Source organism: Mytilus galloprovincialis, chromosome 3, assembly GCF_965363235.1.
Source record: "Mytilus galloprovincialis chromosome 3, xbMytGall1.hap1.1, whole genome shotgun sequence".
NCBI classification, from domain to species: Eukaryota; Metazoa; Mollusca; class Bivalvia; order Mytilida; family Mytilidae; genus Mytilus; species Mytilus galloprovincialis.
Window position 1 is genome coordinate 93,826,920 of NC_134840.1, and position 19,534 is coordinate 93,846,453.

Here is a 19,534-nt window from a genome sequence, read left to right on the forward strand (position 1 = left end):
TGGTCCATGTGAATATTAAACAATGGACACAGATGGATTCATGACAAAATTGTGTTTTGGTGATGGTGATGTGTTTGTAGATCTTACTTTACTAAACATTCTTGCTGCTTACAATTATCTCTATCTATAACAGTACTTTCTGTGGAAAATGTTATTGAAAATCTTCAAATTTTAAGAAAATTGTTAAAAATTGACTATGAAGGGCAATAACTCCTTAGGGGGTCAATTGACTATTTTGGTCAGACTGACTTATTTTTAGTTCTTACTTTGCTGTACATTATTGCTGTTTACAGTTTATCTTTATCTATAATAATATTCAAGATAATAACAAAAAAACAGCAAAATTTCCTCAAAATTACCAATTCAGGGGCAGCAACCTAACAACCGATTATCCGATTCATCTGAAAATTTCAGGGCAGATAGATCGTGACCTGATCAACAATTTTACTTCCTGTCAGATTTGCTCTTAATGCTTTGGTTTTTGAGTTATAAGCCAAAAACTGCATTTTACCCCCATGTTCTATTTTTAGCCAAGGTGGCCATCTTGGTTTGTTGGCCGAGTTACCGGACACATTTTTTTAACTAGATACCCAATGATGATTATGGCTAAGTTTGGTTAAATTAGGCCCAGTAGTTTCAGAGGAGAAGATTTTTCTAAAAGATTACTAAGATTTACGAAAAATGTTAAAAATTGACTATAAAGGGCAATAACTCCTAAAGTGGTCAACTGACCATTTTGGTCATGTTGACTTATTTGTAGATCTTACTTTGTTGAACATTATTGCTGTTTGCAGTTTATCTCTATCTATAATAATATTCAAGATAATAACCAAAAACAGCAAAATTTCCTTAAAATTACCATTTCAGGGGCAGCAACCCAACAACAGAATGTCAGATTCATCTGAAAATTTCAGGGCATATGATCTTGACCTGATGAACAATTTTACTGTGTGTCAGATTTGCTCTAAATGCTTTGGTTTTTGAGTTATAAGCCAAAAACTGCATTTTACCCCTATGTTCTATTTTTAGCCATGGCGGCCATCTTGGTTGGTTGGGCGGGGCACCGGACACATTTTTTAAACTAAATACCCCAATGATGATTATGGCCAAGTTTGGTTAAATTTGACCCAGTAGTTTCAGAGGAGAAGATTTTTCTAAACGATTACTAAGATTTACGAAAAAATGGTTAAAAATTGACTATAAAGGGCAATAACTCCTAAAGTGGTCAACTGACCATTTTGATCATGTTGACTTATTTGTAGATCTTACTTTGCTGAACATTATTGCTGTTTACAGTTTATCTCTATCTATAATAATATTCAAGATAATAACCAAAAACAGTAAAATTTCCTTAAAATTACCAATTCAGGGGCAGCAACCCAACAATGGGTTGTCCGATTCATCTGAAAATTTCAGGGCAGATAGATCTTGACCTGATGAACAATTTTACCCCATGTCAGATTTGCTCTAAATGCTTTGGTTTTTGAGTTATAAGCCAAAAACTGCATTTTACCCCTATGTTCTATTTTTAGCCATGGCGGCCATCTTGGTTGGTTGACCGGGTCATCAGACACATTTTTTAAACTAGATACCCCAATGATGATTGTGGCCAAGTTTGGTTAAATTTGGATCAGTAGTTTCAGAGGAGAAGATTTTTGTAAAAGTTAACGACGCCAGACGACGACGGACGACGGACGACAGACGACGGACGACGGACGCCGGACGCCAAGTGCTGAGAAAAGCTCACTTGGCCCTTTGGGCCAGGTGAGCTAAAAAGGCTATCATTGTAGCCCATGGGGAAATTAATTGTTTATTTCAATCTTCAAAGATGTTTATTTTTCATGTTGTCAACTTTTTTTTTAATAGTTTGCAACTCTACTAGGATATTCAACATTTTGCAGATTTTAAATTGCTAAATTTCTCTATACGTTATTTTTAAGAAATAAATACATGTATGATGTACATCTAAAATCCACTTCAGATAAATATGTTGGAATTCTTGTTTTTTTTACATATTTTTCTAGTAGAAGTTTAATAATAAAATTCATTGATATCAAATATCCTATGAGCATCATGATATATTTTATATTTCAAGAACAAGCCAAGCATTATAATTTTGAGGCAAATACAATTTGATTTTCTTGTTTGAATTATTTCTCATTTTGTCATTTCAGGGCTTTTCATTCGTAAGTATACAGCTATTTGGTCACTGTTTGAAGGCAGTGACCTACAGTTGTTTACATGAATCCATGCATGTCATGTGACTCTGGTGGATTATAAGTTGTCTCATTGGCTATAACAAGTCATGTCCTTGATTTTTATAAAAAAAAAAAAAAAAAAGTTTTTCCTATAAATAACTAACCTCTTTGTTTTCTTTCTCTAATAATGATATTCTTTCCAGAAGTTTATTGACATCTATTGGTACTGAATTTTCTGTTGTATTATTCTGTGTAATAAAGATAAAAAAAAATGAAAAATTAATAAATCATAAAAAAGTTCATAAATTTGTGAAGATTATTTCAACACATGGCTTAAAAAGAAGTCTGCTTTTTGCAATATTGAACCATGGTAGGATGAAGCTGTTATAAGAGACAGAGATTTGTTAAAAGACAAACAACCCTTGAGAAATGTTTTTTTGCAGGGTGATTTAACTGTAGAATTTATTTTCTGATTGTGGAGAAGACGTTTCAAGTTAAAAAACTTATGCTGATCCTTACATAGGCAAAATTTGCTCACGTGAATTTCACATGAAAAATTTCACGCGAGATTCACCTCAAATGAGCTTATGTATGAAACTCAAGTGAAAATTTTCATGTGAATTTCACATGAATTGAGATTCACATGAATTTCACATGAACTTTTCAACCAAAAAAATTGGTATTTATCATGATTTTACTTAAATTTGAAAATTTAGATGTTGTTTGAATTACTTTATTTAAAAAATTCATGTGAATTTTACGTGAACAAAATTCATGTGATTTTCATGTGAATTTCACATCAAATTCATGTGAAACTCACATAAACAGATTTCACATGAGTTTCACGTATAAGCTCGTTGGAGATGAAATTCACATATTTCACGCAAGATTCACACGAATTTAAATTCACGTGAAATTGATGTGAATGAAATAATATAGTTTGTCAATGTCTTTTGAAATATAAAATATCTTTTAAGGTAGATTCATGGTATACCGCCATCTTGGATTGTACAATCACAGTATAAAATCGGTCTAGTTATTTGCCCAAATCAGCAAATTTGGAAACAGATTTGCAATTAAATGGTTAAGTTAGACAGTTTATTTATATAAAGAAAACTTGTTAATTTAATCAACCTTTTTGGTTTTAAAATCATTTTTTTCAAATGAGCCATTTAAGGGGAGATAACTCTTTTAGTACAAAATTTATACTGGGCTAATAGGGAAATTTTTTAATTTTACTTGTGGCAAGAAACAAGTTCGGTGACACCATGTTTTCTTTTTATTTTCTTAAAACATATTATGAAACCTATCTTCTCACAATTCATTTCAAAATTCTATCTCATAAAATTTTTTGTATGCACTCTTATGTGTTTTTTCATGAACAAACCAACCAAATTTAGGCAATTTTCCACGACTCATAGCTTGAAAAATAGCACGGTGACCCATACTTTTTATTATATTTTTGAAAAAAGGCATATTAAAATCTTCATTTTGGCAAATTATAAGAAAATTCTGTCTCAAAAAACATTTACTTATGATCTACCGTAACTATCTATTTTCTTAACTTTAGAAAAAGTTGTATTCTACTTTAGTAGACAACTTATTAGTGTTTACAAAATTCTCATTAAATTGAAACCAATCATTAATAAATGTCCGGGTAATTATTCTTAACAGCATTTAATGTAACTTGTCACACAAACTGTAACTTAAAGTTAAATAGTTGCTTACATCCACATCATTTTGATAATGTGGATAAGACTTTTCATTGGGTTTGTACTAACATAATGGCTGCTACTTGTGGAGCAAGACCATTTGAAATTGCTTTTTTTTATACAATTTTCACTAAAGACTGTAGTAAACCCCTATGTTTATTTTTAGCCATAGTGGCCATGTAGTGGTTGGATGACAAGGTGGATACATTTATCAATCAAGATACCCTATTGAAAATTGTGGCTACCTAAAAGTTTAATTCTGTTTGGCCCAGTAGATTGAGTGTAGACGAATTTTGTAAAAGAGTGGGTCTTCAAAGGGTTACAACTCCTTATGGGTCATTCCCATGTGAATTGACAATTTTGGTCATATTGACTTATTTATAGATTCTACTTTGCTGACATTATTGCTGATTAAGGACGCAAAGTGATGAGAAAAGCTAACTTGGCTCGTTGGGCTAGGTGAGGTAAAAATAAAAACAACACGGAAGATAAGCCATAAGGCTCTGATACTCATGTGACACATAACCTTTCATAGGAATACTATACATTTACATGTAGAGAAACTTGTAAAGTCAGTTCATGCTTTAACTTATGAATTCTTGAAAAATTAGATCCTGTCAAACTTATGAAAATATATAACATTAAACTACACATATTTATGAGTTAAGTTTGAGTTGAATGGTGAAAGTTCCATCAAAATCATTTAAAAAAAGTTGTTATTGTTGAGAATTTACCAAATTATACAAAAAAAACAGCAAAAGTAATTATGACTATTAACATTGTAATGTATTACTGTGCTTATCCAGTGACCTTTGGGGTATCACAATAGCAATGGCCAAAAGTGTTTACCAAATTGCAGTTAGATTTCTTCTCCAACTAACTGATCAACTGGTAAAATATTTTAGCAGATTGCTCAAGTGAAATGTTGTTAGTATGAAGTGAGTGCTGTAAAATCAAAAGTAATACTTACCATCCAGATCCAGTTAGGTGATATCTTTGTCATTTGTTTCAAACACAAAAATGACTTACTATAGTATGAGTCACTGAATAAGAAGGTCTAATTTTGACATGGAAACTTCTATCATAAATAGATTTTATAAATAAATAGTTGAAAACATTGTTGTGTAAGTCTATAATTTATAGCTCCGTTTTCCAACAACAGATTAGTGCATAATAGTAATTTGAAATTTTTTTTCTAAAGCAATTACTTATCTGCTACCATTAAAGGGAAATAATTTACATAACTGAAAATCAGCAAAATGTTGTCACAATTTTTGTCTGACAAATATCAACTTTCCTCATTTAATTTATTTGTAACATTACTTTAATGATTATTAAACTTTTATCCTCTGTTTTGAAAAGAAACAATGGAATTTATTTTTAAGATGATTAAAATTTTGAAAAAAATTGTAGGCAAAATCAGAAGCCAGGTATCATTGATTAATTGTTTAGTGTACAATAACTCAAAAAAAATTATTTCCCTTTAATGCCAGCAGATCAGTAATTTGTATAGAAAATATTATACGAATTATAATTACACAATAACTTTGTCTTAGAAGACAAAGCTATAAAATATACATCTACAAAACAAGGGTTTGAACTATTTATTTATAAAATCTATTTATGATAGAAGTTTCCATGTCAAAATTAGACCTTATTCAGTGACTCATACTATAGTAAGTCATTTTTGTGTTTGAAACAAATGACAAAGATATCAACTAACTGGATCTGGATGGTAAGTATTACTTTTGATTTCACAGCACTCACTTCATACTGACAACATTTCACTTGAGCAATCTGCTAAAACATTTTACCAGTTGATCAGTTAGTTGGAGAAGAAATCTAACTGCAATTTGGTAAACTGTTTTGGCCATTGCTATTGTGATACCCCAAAGGTCACTGGATAAGCACTGTAAATGTGGGCAAAGTAAATTCTCAATCTAATGAATTAAGAAAAACAAAATACTTGAAAACAAATGAAGGAATCTTTTTTATTATGATAGAGTAAAATAACATATTTGTGAAAGGCCTATACATCAGACAGAGAGTTGATTAAGCAGTGCTTTTTAATTTTCTCCCGATGAAGAAAGTACCGTTACCAAAGCCTAGAATTATATTCTCAGCCTAGAATTATATTCTCGCGGAGCAAATTAATGAAGTAATTCAGGTGACCCTCATATATCAATTGATCTGTTTTTAGCTAGCTATTATAGATTAAACTATCTAATAAACTTGGCCTTTATTCGATTAGGTGGTTAATGAAGAAAGCGTAGAATATATACTGTACTTTTATCGTTTGTTTCTTCCATTGCACTCTAGATAGAACATTAAGACATTTCAAGGCTATGATGATTTTCAAGTGGAATTTTTATTTCGTTAGAGAAAGCTTGACTTTAATGGTTGCTTTGCATGGAATCTATTAGAATTCACATTTAATGGCAATAAGAATGTGCATGTGTTAAGAAAAACTTGATTGCCTTTTTTTATTTAATATTCCCAATGGAAATGTTAAAAGCGGAAAATAATTAAAGTTTCTTTTTGACAAAAAAACATATGTCTCCCCTGCTGCCTTTTCCCTGAAGTTACAAAGGGAAACTACTCACAAAAAGTTTATCTGATCTGTGAAACTTTTTTTTTAACATGTGATGAAATCTGTTTAACTGTAGGATTCAACCCATTCTAATCTAATATATCGTCGCTGTTATGCAAAAACCTCGTATCTCAATTTTTTGTGGAAATCTTTTTATTGATTATTTAGAATTAAATATGTATGTTCCACTGTATGTGAAAATATCTGATCTTCTAACCAATCATTAACCTGAATTCTGACATGTGACGAAAAAGTGTAGTCGGATTGGTGAGACATTTTGTTGTTCGAAAATATCGTATCTCAAAAGAAAAACACACGGCACGGCAGCTGACATCATAACAGCTACAGTTTACTGAATCAATTTTAGGTTCTCAAAGCTAATAAAGCTTAGAAATAATGTGAAAAGCTTTCAAAATACAATATAGGTGCAGACATTTTTGCTCGTCTTGGTAATTTATTGGTTAGAAGATCAGATATTTTCGCATACAGTGGAACATACACATTTAATTCTAAATAATCGATAAAAAGATTTCAGTTTTTACTGCCTGGTGTGAAATAATCAAAACCTTAGATACGAGGTTTTTGTATAACAGCGACGATATGTAAATTTTGGAAGATTTGATATTTTTTGAATGGAGGCAAAGGCCACAGTTTTGTTATGGGGAAAACCCAAAATAAGTTTGATCATGGAAGTATTATATTGACATTCATTAGTGGTTTCCAATTTTCATGGATGAAGGAAAACCTGCATGTTTGTGGACATTCAATTTCGTGGTTTTGCCGGTCTTCATACAAGGCTTTAGAAAATTTGTTATTCTTTAAACATTTAATTTCATGGTTCACCTATACCCACAAAATCCATGAAAAATTGGTATCCAACATATGATATTGAATCCACATTATAAATTGATTGATTGAAGTACTCAGCGTCCTTTGAAAGTGCATTTTTTTTAATTTAGTACTTTAAACTTTAAGTACTTTAAGTATTGAAAATTTATAAATGTAGTACCAGTTTAGTAACATCAGCTAACAGATTTATGCTATAAGTTTGAAGTACCAGAGTTTTCCATCGTTTTATACATTTGGAAATGCCTGTACCAAGTCAGGAAAATTTCAGTTGTTTTCCATTCGTTTTGATATTTTTGAACTTTTGATTTTGCAATTTGATAAAGGACTTTTCGGTTTTGCAATTTCTTGGAATTTTGTTTTTAATATTTTTTTGTTTTTGTTCTTTTATAGTGGTGTTCTCATAAACAGGCTCTGCACCTGTTTTACTTTTAGTAAATTTTAAGATGTAAAAGTGCTGCCAAAAAGTACTCAACAAGTACTTTATACTGTGTTCGTACCGTTATAGTACAAAATGATTACAGTTCAAATTTAGTAGAACATAATTTGTATGTTTTTGCATTAAATTAATGTTTTATGTTAATTCATCAAAATATACTTAAATATATTTTATATACAGTTATTATAATTTGTAGTCTGTTAGTTTATTCAGGCAGAGCATTTAATCTATTGATTAATATATTTTAGGCCAATGTTTTGAGAGAAACTTGTGAAAAATCTATGAATTTATCATACATGTATTTGTTGCTTAATGTGGAACCTGAGCCCCTGCCCCTTATATCAGCCTCTGCTTAAGTGGTAGCCAAATCTTTAATTATGAAAAATCATCATATTTTTGTATTAGAAATTGTCTTCGGACCATCATATTCTTTATTTTAAGTGTGATATAGATATTTAGAGAAATGTAGATTTTTGCACTGCATGTGAGAGTTTTTTAATTTTGAATATATTATCATATCTGTATCAAAAAGGATGAAATAGATAAACTTTAGACTCGAACATCTTGTGTCTGTTTTTTTTTTTAAATTTTAAAGGAAAAGACGATTTCACAAGATTGATACTTGAAATCTGAAGTACAAATATAGTACATGTAGTGCAAAATTATGATACTAAGATAGTCATTAAGAAGTACTAGAATTGTTTTTCATCTTTTAAGTACATTTAAAAAAATATCTCATATGTATGTACTTAAAAAACTTAAAAAGAGAAGTACCCAGACACTAGACAGCCCACAAGATCCACACTGACAAAATTTGATGGGACTAAATAGTTTTACATGTGGGTGTACATGCACCCTCTCTCACCATAAGTAAAAAAATGATTTGATTCATAGTACCCTATACTGGTTTGCATTTACTGTAACTATTCATGACAAATTTTACAAATAAATACTAATACTAAAAGTTTTTGAGCATTTTTACCAAATATTTGAATTTCTGAAGTCACAAATGACTAATATGATGGCAGTATACAGTGGATTCATTATTATTCCTTGGATTCCAATTTTTGTTGATTTTGTAGCTATATCATACATGTGAACAATAAATTTGAATGGTCAACATATGTTCTATAGGCTTGTATTATAGCAGACCTTAGTAAAATCATTAAACCAAATATCAAAGAAAATACAAAAAATCCTCAATCCAAGAAAATGTGTAGAGTGGGGTGCTCATTTTCGCTGCATCTTTCCATGTTTTCTACAGTTTATGTTCAGGTCTAAATGTTTTTGAAGTATACTGATATTTCTATATGAAGATAACTTCAAATGCAAAATATACTTAAGCTTGAAAACCGGTTTGTTTTAAGAAAATCATCTGAAAAGTTAGATTAAAGGGTGTTTGAAATTTTCGGATGTTTTGTCAATGGGGGACACATATTCGCCATTTTTACACATCTATTTAAAACCAAATAACCGCAGCTTTTAACAATTTTTATCAAATTAATTACATTATACATGTTATAGATGAATAGCAGACATTTCAAAGGTATAAAGAATTTAAAATTAGGGCATTCAGTCAAATACTTACTTAGAAATACTTCTTTGAAATCGTGTTTTTTATTCAGGAAATTGTCCGAAAATCGTTGTCCGTTTTTCGGTCATTTTCGGTAGGAGCCGCAATTTTGTCTCAGTTTTAAAAAATATTATATTTGTTATAAAAATATAATTTACGGGTACATTTCTTCCATTTCAGCCATCCTTTGAAGTTTTTACACCTCAAAATCCTTAAACGGCGAAATTGTGTCCCCGGCGAAAATGAGCACCCCACTCTACCCACAAAAATTAATGAATTGGCAGCATATTAATATATAAAACAAAATCTTACAGCTGACGAATTTTCTTCTGGTATTTCATTTTGTTGAACACTTTCACTCGATTTGGAGACCTCTGTTGGCATGGTGGCAGACGTCTGCTGGTTACTTGCTACTGGATTTTGTTGAACACTAGGAACTGGTTGATTTGATTTAATACTGGAAGTTTTGTTAGGGAGCGGTGGGACAGGTGGTTGGTTGCCTACTGGATAAGGTATCACTTCAGCATCCTCTAATTCCTGAAACAGTTATACTAGTATTTTGATACATGTATAATATTTTTTGTAATCTGACCATTCAAGTTAAATATCATAATATTTTCTTTGACCTTTATATAATGGTCCATGCCTTTTTAAAATTTCAAAATAACTAGTTTTAGAGGTATCTATGAGTAATTCATAAATCTCAAATTTTATAATCACGAAAACCATGGGGCATGCCACTGCATCTTTCTATATCAAAATCACAGAAATAAATCGACTCTGTACATCATGTTAAATTATCATGTATTTAAAGTTTGCAAATTTGTTATTATTTTCAAACTGTCAGAATATTTTTTTTTTCATTCAAAGTTCATAATTTTGCAACAATTAGAGTCTAAAATACTCAAAATCCCAATATTTCAAAGCCCCTTCCAATGAACTACAATCTGCTGTCAATAAGATATGTTTAAATCAGCTCATATAAACAGCTGTATTTTTTCGCAACACAATTCTCTAAAATAGAAATTTAGGAAACATTTAACATAATTTACAAAACTCATGGATTTTTAAAACTTTTTATTTAATGAAAGGGGAATAACTCAATTTCATTTTGTAATATTTGGCCTAAAAAATTCATTGGACAGAAAAAAAAACCATGCATAACATTTAGTTTTAAACACGAATAAGAAAAACTACTAATGAATCAAGATAAACAAAGAATAAATATTAAATCTGAAAAAGGACAACCATAAAAAAGTTTTGGTTTAGCTATACTTGACCATCTGTCAGTTACTGAAATTGAATGGATTAAAAAACTAGAGGCTCTAAAGAGCCTATGTCGCTCACCTTGGTCTATGTGAATATTAAACAAAGTACACAGATGGATTCATGACAAAATTGTGATTTGGTGATGGTGATGTGTTTGTAGATCTTACTTTACTAAACATTCTTGCTGTTTACAATTATCTCTATCTATAATGGACTTGGCCCAGTAGTTTCAGTGGAAAATGTTAGTGAAAATATACAAATTTTATGAAAATTGTTAAAAATTGACTCTGAAGGGCAATAACTCCTTAGGGGGTCAATTGACCATTTTGGTCATGTTGACTTATTTTTAGGTCTTACTTTGCTGTACATTATTGCTGTTTAAGTTTATCTCTATCTATAATAATATTCAAGATAACAAAAAAACAGCAAAATTTCCTTAAAATTACCAGTTCAGGGGCAGCAACCTAACAACAGGTTATCTGATTCATCTGAAAATTCCAGGGCAGTTAGATCTTCACCTGATCAACAATTTCACTTCGTCAGATGTGCTCCAAATGCTTTGGTTTTTGAGTTATAAGCTAAAAACTGCATTTTACTCCTATGTTCTATTTTTAGCCAAGGTGGCCATCTTGGTTGGTTTGCCAAGTTACCAGGCACATTTTTTAAACTAGATACCCCAATGATGATTGTGGCCAAGTTTGGGTTAATTTGGCCCAGTAGTTTCAGAGGAGAAGATTTTTCTAAAAGATTACTAAGATTAACGAAAAATGGTTAAAAATTGACTATAAAGGGCAATAACTCCTAAAGGGGTCAACTGACCATTTTGATCATGTTCACTTATTTGTAAATCTTACTTTGTTGAACATTATTGCTGTTTACAGTTTATCTCTATCTATAATAATATTCAAGATAATAACCAAAAACAGCAAAATTTCCTTTAAATTACCAATTCAGGGGCAGCAACCTAACAACAGGTTGTCTGATTCATCTGAAAATTTCAGGGCAGATAGATTTTGACCTGATAAATAATTTAACCCCCATGTCAGATTTGCTCTAAATGCTTTGGTTTCAGAGTTATAAGCCAAAATCTACATTTTACCCCTGTTCTATTTTTAGCCATGGTGTCCATCTTGGTTGGTTGGCCGGGTCACGCCACACATTTTTAAACTAGATTACCCAATGATGATTGTGGCCAAGTTTGGTTTAATTTGGCCCAGTAGTTTCAGAGGAGAAGATTTTTGTAAAAGCTAACGACGGACAACGAACGACGGACGCAAAGTGATGAGAAAAGCTCACTTGGCCGTTCGGGCCAGGTGAGCTAATGAGAACGTATTGCGTCTTGAAAAGATGTGCAAAAACATTATAAGGGAGACGAGATATAATTGGCCATTTGAAACAATCAATCAAAGACTTAAGGAGGCTCGCGGGTATAAGATTTTCAGAAAAAAAAAATTTTCATTAGAAATTTTATTTATTACCTTAAGTAGTTGTTACTTTATCATATGGTACAAAAATCATTCCCAAAAATGAATTCGTGTTGGCCCCTGGTGACTTTTAAAATGTAGATATCATTGAAAAAGCTCCAAATTATCTCCCTTTGGTGCAAAAAATGCCATTTTTTGGCATTAAAATTGAAATATCTTTTTTAACTTATCGGTGACCTATATTTTTTTATTGTTGTATTTGAATAAGCTGTACATAAACTAAAGAATTGTAAAATTTAAGCCATTTCTGTAATTAAGTTCTTTTTTTATTTCGATATTACCGCTATTTCTCCTATTAGTTCAACAGAAAAAAAAAGACATTAACAAAAATGTATGCTTCTTTCCAAGGAAGATTGTGAGCGTCAATGAATGGTGACCCCATTTTTTTATTTCATTTTTCTATTAAGTATAAGATAAAGTTCATTTCCTATCATGATTTTCTTGATAGAGGGTTGCTGCTCACAAGGAAGCTTTAAACCCAGAGTTCCAAATGGAGAAGTTGAAATCATCCCTTCATAAATTTTACAGACGCCATCACAAGTTGGTTGACCGTTATGGAATAACCGTTTCACAAATGATATTGGATATGTTCCTTATGTCATAACTACAATCCCTTTCCCTTTCATGAATGTGACCTACCGAATTAGACTATTTACCGCATTTGTTATCACATAAGCAACATGACGGGTGCCACATGTGGAGCAGGATCTGCTTACCCTTCCAGAGCACCTGAGATCACCCCGAGTTTTTTGGTGGGGTTCGTGTTGTTTATTCTTTAGTTTTTCTATGTTGTGTCATGTGTGCTGTTGTTTGTCTTATTCATTTTAAGTCATGACGTTGTCAGTTTGTTTTAGATTTATGAGTTTGACTGTCCCTTTGGTATTTTTCGTCCCTCTTTTATAGAAAAATATAGAAATATCCAATATTAAATAAAAAAAATGATTTAGACCCACGAGTCCCCTTAAGGAAAAAGATGTGAACAACAACTCATCCTTATTAGAAAAGATTATAAGGTTGTATTTCCTTCTATAGGCAGACTAAGGCAAAAACGCTAAACATCCACATACAAAATGCATGAGTCTTCTTTAATCTAACGAAAAATTGTTACCAACGAAAAATAAATAAATTCAAAGTACAAAATATAAACCTAGGATTGTATAATTAAGTTTAAACACAACTTTGCGTCTATTTTGGACTTGTATTAAATTGATTTTATTCGAAATTTTAAAACAGTCAAACCTATATATAATGGTCACCATAGGCCCCAGAAGAAAAGAGAAGTAAACTTTGAATTGAAGTTTAAAATCAATAATTTCAAGAGACATGTAGAGGGTGACATATATTTCAATGGATTAATTGATTGCTTTCAAATAACAAATATGTCATGCCTGTTGCGGCAACTTATACATAATTATAGAGGAAGAAAAATGCAAATCTTCAGAAAACAAAAAATATTTACAGCTTTGAGCCAATCAGGCATGTCACTTTCTGCTGTTTCCACAGGGTGTTGGGATACTTCACTGGGCATGACAGGGCTGCCAGGCTTCCCAGAATCCTTTGCAGTATCACAATCTAATGTGCCCTCACTAGACATATCACTGGCTCCATCACAATAAGCACTGTCCTCCTCTGTTATAATGGGTGGTGAATGTAACACAACTGAGGAAAAGAAAGAACCAATTAATTTCTATTTCAAATAGCATATGATCAATATCTCAGTTTTCATTGGATGTGAGAATATTTAAAACAAAAATGTAATCCCTGAAATTAAGTGAGCATACATAAATCTGAGACACAAAACACCACTTGTTTAACTGAAATAGAACTAATGTTACAGTAAATAATGACACCTATACAAGTATAGCTTAAGAAAAATATAATTTTAATCAATACACAACAGGAACATAAAATTGAGAATGGAAATGGGGAAAGTGTCAAAGAGACAACAACCAGACCATAGAGCAGACAACAGCAGAAGGTCACCATCAGGTCTTATATATTAGATATATTAGATATATTAGATATATTAGATATACTGTTCCAAGATTTATAATGAAACATGAAATACAAAATTACCAAATACAATCAAAGGAGCTAAGCTTTAAACCACAGATTTAAAATTAAGCATTATAAAAACTCATGTCAGCTGGAATGCTGGACGCCTCCGGGTGCGGGAATTTCTCGCTACATTGAAGACCTGTTGGTGACCTTCTGCTGTTGTTTTTTTTTCTATGGTCGGGTTGTTGTCTCTTTGGCACATTCTCCATTTCCATTCTCAATTTTATTAAAACAGCATATTTTTATGCGTTTACTTTCCTACATTTGCTAGAGGTATAGGGGGAGGGTTGAGATATCATAAACATGTTTAACCCTGCAGCAATTTTGGGCCTGTCCCAATTTAGTCAGGAGCCTCAGGCCTTTGTTAGTCTTGTATGATTTTTAATTTTAGTTTCTTGTGTATAATTCAGAGTTAAGTATGAGGTCCATTATCACTGTACTAGTATACATATTTTTAAAGTGGCTAGCTGAAGGACACATAGGGGTGCGGGAGTTTCTCCCATTAGTGGCCTTCAGCTGTTGTCTGTTCTATGGTCGGGTTGTTGTCGCTTTGACACATTCCCAATTTGCTTTCTCAATTTGAGTATTTTATTTTCAATGTCCCGGCCCTTCTTAAAATTATGTCACTGTTTAATTTGTCCAATAGATTAATTTGTCCAATAAGCAAACAATTATATTTGGTATATTAATGCAGCAATGCAGTATTCAAGAAGAATTACTCAAGATTTAAAATACAATACAGTTGTAGAAAACTATCTGTTAACCTCTAAATGACTTTAAATAGCTATATGTGCTGTCAGGTTGCGGTCTCATTGAAGCATATCCCACATCTAGATTTGTTCATAATGAGAGAGTCAAATTTAAGTTTTTATTGTGTTTCGGTGTAGCTGTCTGATTTAAGTTAATCCTATAACTTCCATCAAAATTGCTTTGCTCATTGTCTAGAATTTCACTTTTCATAGTGTAAATCAATTTACTTCTTCATCTTTGAATAGGACTTTTTTTGTTTAAAAAATCCATTTCTTTTTCCCATAGCTTCACTTTCAGAGTTTTGTTAACCATGGTTATTAAATTTTGTATAGAAAAGAAAACAATACACAAGTACATCTACATACACATGTACATCTACACCACACAAATACAAGCTTCAACAAAACTGTCAAATGATCAGAGCAAAATAAATAATAAAATTTTTTACTATATCTTTTTTTTTTCTTCTGTTAAATTTTTTTTTTGTTGGGACTTTGGGGGAAAATCAGTCTCTAGAGATTGAAATATACAGTGTTACTGTGTAGATATTTGTTCAGTGTTGAAAAAGTATATAGACCTCTTGAAATATTTGTTGTTTGTCATAATCTGTTGTTAGGGAATAGTCAAGTTTCTATATTTTTAAAATATGTTTATTACGGAATACATATAGTGAAAATTTTAAAATCAAGGGCACTTTTACCAATAAGGTTGTGATGTTTCGAAAAATACAACAAACACCTGACTGCTACTGACAAGTGAAACATACAATTAATGTAGAGTTATCTCCCCTAGAACAGATAGTTTAACACATTTTGTTCTAAATTTAGTTTGCATTACACACACAGTTAGAATGCCATGAAGCACCACAGAGAATCGCAATGCTGCTGTATTTTTCTAGTTAAGCTTGGATAAAATTTATGCTGAATGCCATAAATTATGGATTATATAAGCAATGCATGCTGGGTATTAGTTTTCACTTGTACTTTTACAACCTAGCCACATGCTTCCAAAATGCGACAGCAACATGCATTAATGAGGGTGGACAGGGTTAAAGTTACTTAATTCTTATTTTTTAATTGATACTTTTTTGAAGACATTATAGCAAGTTTTCAATTGACCAAATTAAAGATAGAGTTATTAGCCTTGGTCACCCTGTTTGACTGCAAGTCAGATTGTGATTTTTTTTTTTTAAATTCAACTGCTTTTTCTAAATGTCACACGTTTAAATTTGTTATACAAACTGTTTGCTTTCTGATATGCAAGGGGAATAACTCCAACTGAAATTAGGTTAATGGAAAACTATCTTTGCAAACAGATACATGTAATAGTCATCAGAGTAACTGCTTATATAAAAAAAGAAGATGTGGTATGATTGCCAATGAGACAACTATCCACAAAAGACCAAAATGACACAGACATTAACAACTATAGGTCACCGTACTTCCATTCAAAATTCACCTTCACTTGACCAAACCTGTTTACAAGGAACCAACTTTAAAATTTTGTATAACTTTTCAAAACATTCAATTTCTTAATTTTCACTTTTCATCATCAAGCATTTCTTATAAATAAATGGTAAAATCACTAAAATATCAAACATAAATCATTAATTAACATACAAAATTTGATTTAAATACATTAAGATATATGTTAAGAAAATTGTAATAATATACATATGAAAAAAAAGGACAAAAACTCAACTCAGTTGCAGATTCTAAACCCATCTAACTTTTCTTCAACACTCCTCTCTTAAAAACTTTTCAATTTAATCATTCTAAAAAGTTCACCTCAAGATGCATAACTCACTGTAAACGAAACATGCATTTTTTTAAATCCTGTCCATCCCATTTTTCTTACCTTTTTTATTTTTTAAACCTATATGAAAAAGAGAGCTACAATTAAGACAAACTTTAAAATTATCTTTAAAATAAAAGAGCTACTGGTAATTATCTTTAAAGTTTGTTTTGCTCAAACTTTATCCAATACAAACAAAAACATAACCATGTTAACATAACAAACTGAAGTAAATATTTTGTAAACACAACATAAATAAAAAAAAAAATTTAAACTAACTTGTGCAATGAATTATAACAAACACTCAAAGTAATTAAATATTCAGTCTATACTCTACCTTTATTAATTGAAGTAGTTTCCAATTTCCTGGTTTTGAGTTTCATAATGTTTTGTTATTTTATGATATTGATCTCATTTCATTGTACTATTTTAACACTTATATAAATACTATGAAAATAGCTGTAATAAGCTCACTTTCCGAAGTGCCTTACCTTTGCACATTTTTTTTTATTGTAAATAAATCATTCTGCCATTATAACATAAAGTTTCTGAGTAAAAATCATAACTCATATGCCTACTGTTTAAACAAACAAGATTTTTTTTTATCAATATAAGTGATAGCTCCCTTGTAACAGTATTTTCTAAAATTTAACATAATTATCTAAATTAATTTCCTTGCATCTATCATTTAAACTGACAATGCCATATCTCTTGCACGTTAAAGACACCCTTGTAGATTTCGAAAAAGAGCAGGCTAATGCCGCTACAAGGCAGCACTTGCACCCGCAAAGTGGAAAGGGATTAATATAAGTTTCAAAACTTGTTTCCCAATCCACTATAAATAAATATGTTTAAACTAAACTGACAATGTTTCCAGAACAAATAGAGTAGAAACAAGAAATTGTGTCTCCAGTACACAGATGCTCCATCCGCACTATAATTTTCTATGTTCAGTGGACTGTGAAAATGGGGGAAAATCTCTAATTTGGCATTAAAATTAGAAAGATCATATCATAGGGAACATGTGTTCTAAGTTTCAAGTTGATTGGACTTCAACTTCATCAAAAACTACCTCCACCAAAAACTTTAACCTGAAGCGGGACAGACGCACGAATGAAGACAAACAGACGAACTAATGAACAGACAGACTCACAGACCAGAAAACATAAAGCCCATAAATGGGGCATAAAAATTTAGCACTCAAAATATTTCTTTCATAATAAAAAGAAAAAACTAATTTTGCGAGAGAAAAAGGTGAAATTCTTTCGTTCAATCTTTTTTAAGTTTAAAATAACATGTTAATACAGAGAAATATCATGCCAGTATAACCTAATCACAAACTTAAACAATTTACAGGCTATTATTTGATTTGGAATTACTTTTAATTATGGAATTTGCTTTATTTCTTGTGCTTGAAATTTTTAATGAATTCCATGTTTATTCTGCATTATAATGTTCTATTACGAAGAAGATAGCACATTTTCAATATAATTTACTGTGCCGTCCACAACACTATCTATACAAAATACATTTTATGGAAAGTGTTATGAACTGCTCAAAACATTATAATACCAAAAAAAACTATCTATACAAAATATATTGTGTGGAAAGTGTTATGCACCGCTCAAAACATAATACTGTAAATTCAGAAATTATTAAGAGTTTTTTATTATTGCGAAAAAATGCAACAGGGTTATAAACACAATAACTTAAACTCCTTTTCGAAATATTTTTTATAAATTAAACAGGATTTTTCTCAAAATCGTAAAAAATCAAAATCACATTTAAGTCTAAAATGATGAAATTGCAATAATAAATGCACACAATAATTTCTGGATTTACAGTAATACAGAATAAACAGGGAATTTATCAAAAATTTCAAACATAAGAAATTATGCAAATTCCATAATTAGAAATAATTCCAAGTTCAAATTATAGCCTGTTAATTGTTGATGCTGTGGATGCTCAATTAGCACCGCATCTTAAGCATCACTTACAGAGTCATAATAGACTTAAGAAAAAAATCAGTTAAATAAAATAAAAAATCAAATTGGGGTAATCTTAATGTACAATTAAGGACCAACTTCTGAAACCTAATCCTTTCCCTGTCCCTAACAAATCTAATCCTTACCTTAGGATAATGTTGAAATGATTTGAAGCTCCCAAACAGATAACACATCTATCTAATATTATAAGCATATAATATTTACGCTCGGTTTCTAATGTAAATAGTACACATCTTAAAAAATCAATTGATTTATCTTTTTTTCAATTTGAAAGTAATTTTGCATCTTGCAACAGTTGGATGAGTTGTTAATAAGAAAGATCCAATTTTGAATTTGAATTGTAAAAGAAACATTAAATATGTATAATCTTATAAAATGCATGGAAGACATTGAAAGAAACAGAAAATCTTGTTTTCACAAATACATAGATCAATAACCCATGTTATTTTTTATCTTGATACGAAAAAGGTAAACACTTGTTAGTTATATCTCGGTTATATTTCAAAAAAATTAAGTTTAAGGCAAATGGAATTACAATTTTTAAGAGTAAAATTTGCCCTTGAAAAAGATTAAATTACTACACAGTGTAGATACATAATTATTTTAAGACAATTAATGTACTGGTATCTTCTGAAATGCTCAAGGCCATAATATTTGAAAACCCAAAACCTCATATGAAGGTCGAAGAGCTGAAAAAAGATTACCCAAAGCTGAACACGGAACCAGAGCCATGGATGAAAGTGATGTATTCATAAACTTAAATTGATTTCCAATTTTTTTTGGAACAGCAGAGAGGAATAGTTTTAAAAATTCCC

General features: G+C 30.8%; 1 protein-coding gene across 1 annotated transcript in view; it reads right to left on the minus strand.

Annotated features, from left to right (window-relative positions):
- The window catches only part of LOC143069416 (serine/threonine-protein kinase Nek9-like), a 109,389-nt gene that overhangs the window by 25,154 nt on the left and 64,701 nt on the right, over positions 1–19,534 (minus strand). The window contains exons 20-22 of the mRNA XM_076244033.1: positions 13,571–13,770; positions 9,671–9,895; positions 2,363–2,446 (exon numbers count right to left, since the gene is read on the minus strand). Of these exons, the coding sequence (XP_076100148.1) occupies positions 2,363–2,446; positions 9,671–9,895; positions 13,571–13,770 (509 nt within the window). The remainder of the gene's footprint in view (positions 1–2,362; positions 2,447–9,670; positions 9,896–13,570; positions 13,771–19,534) is intronic.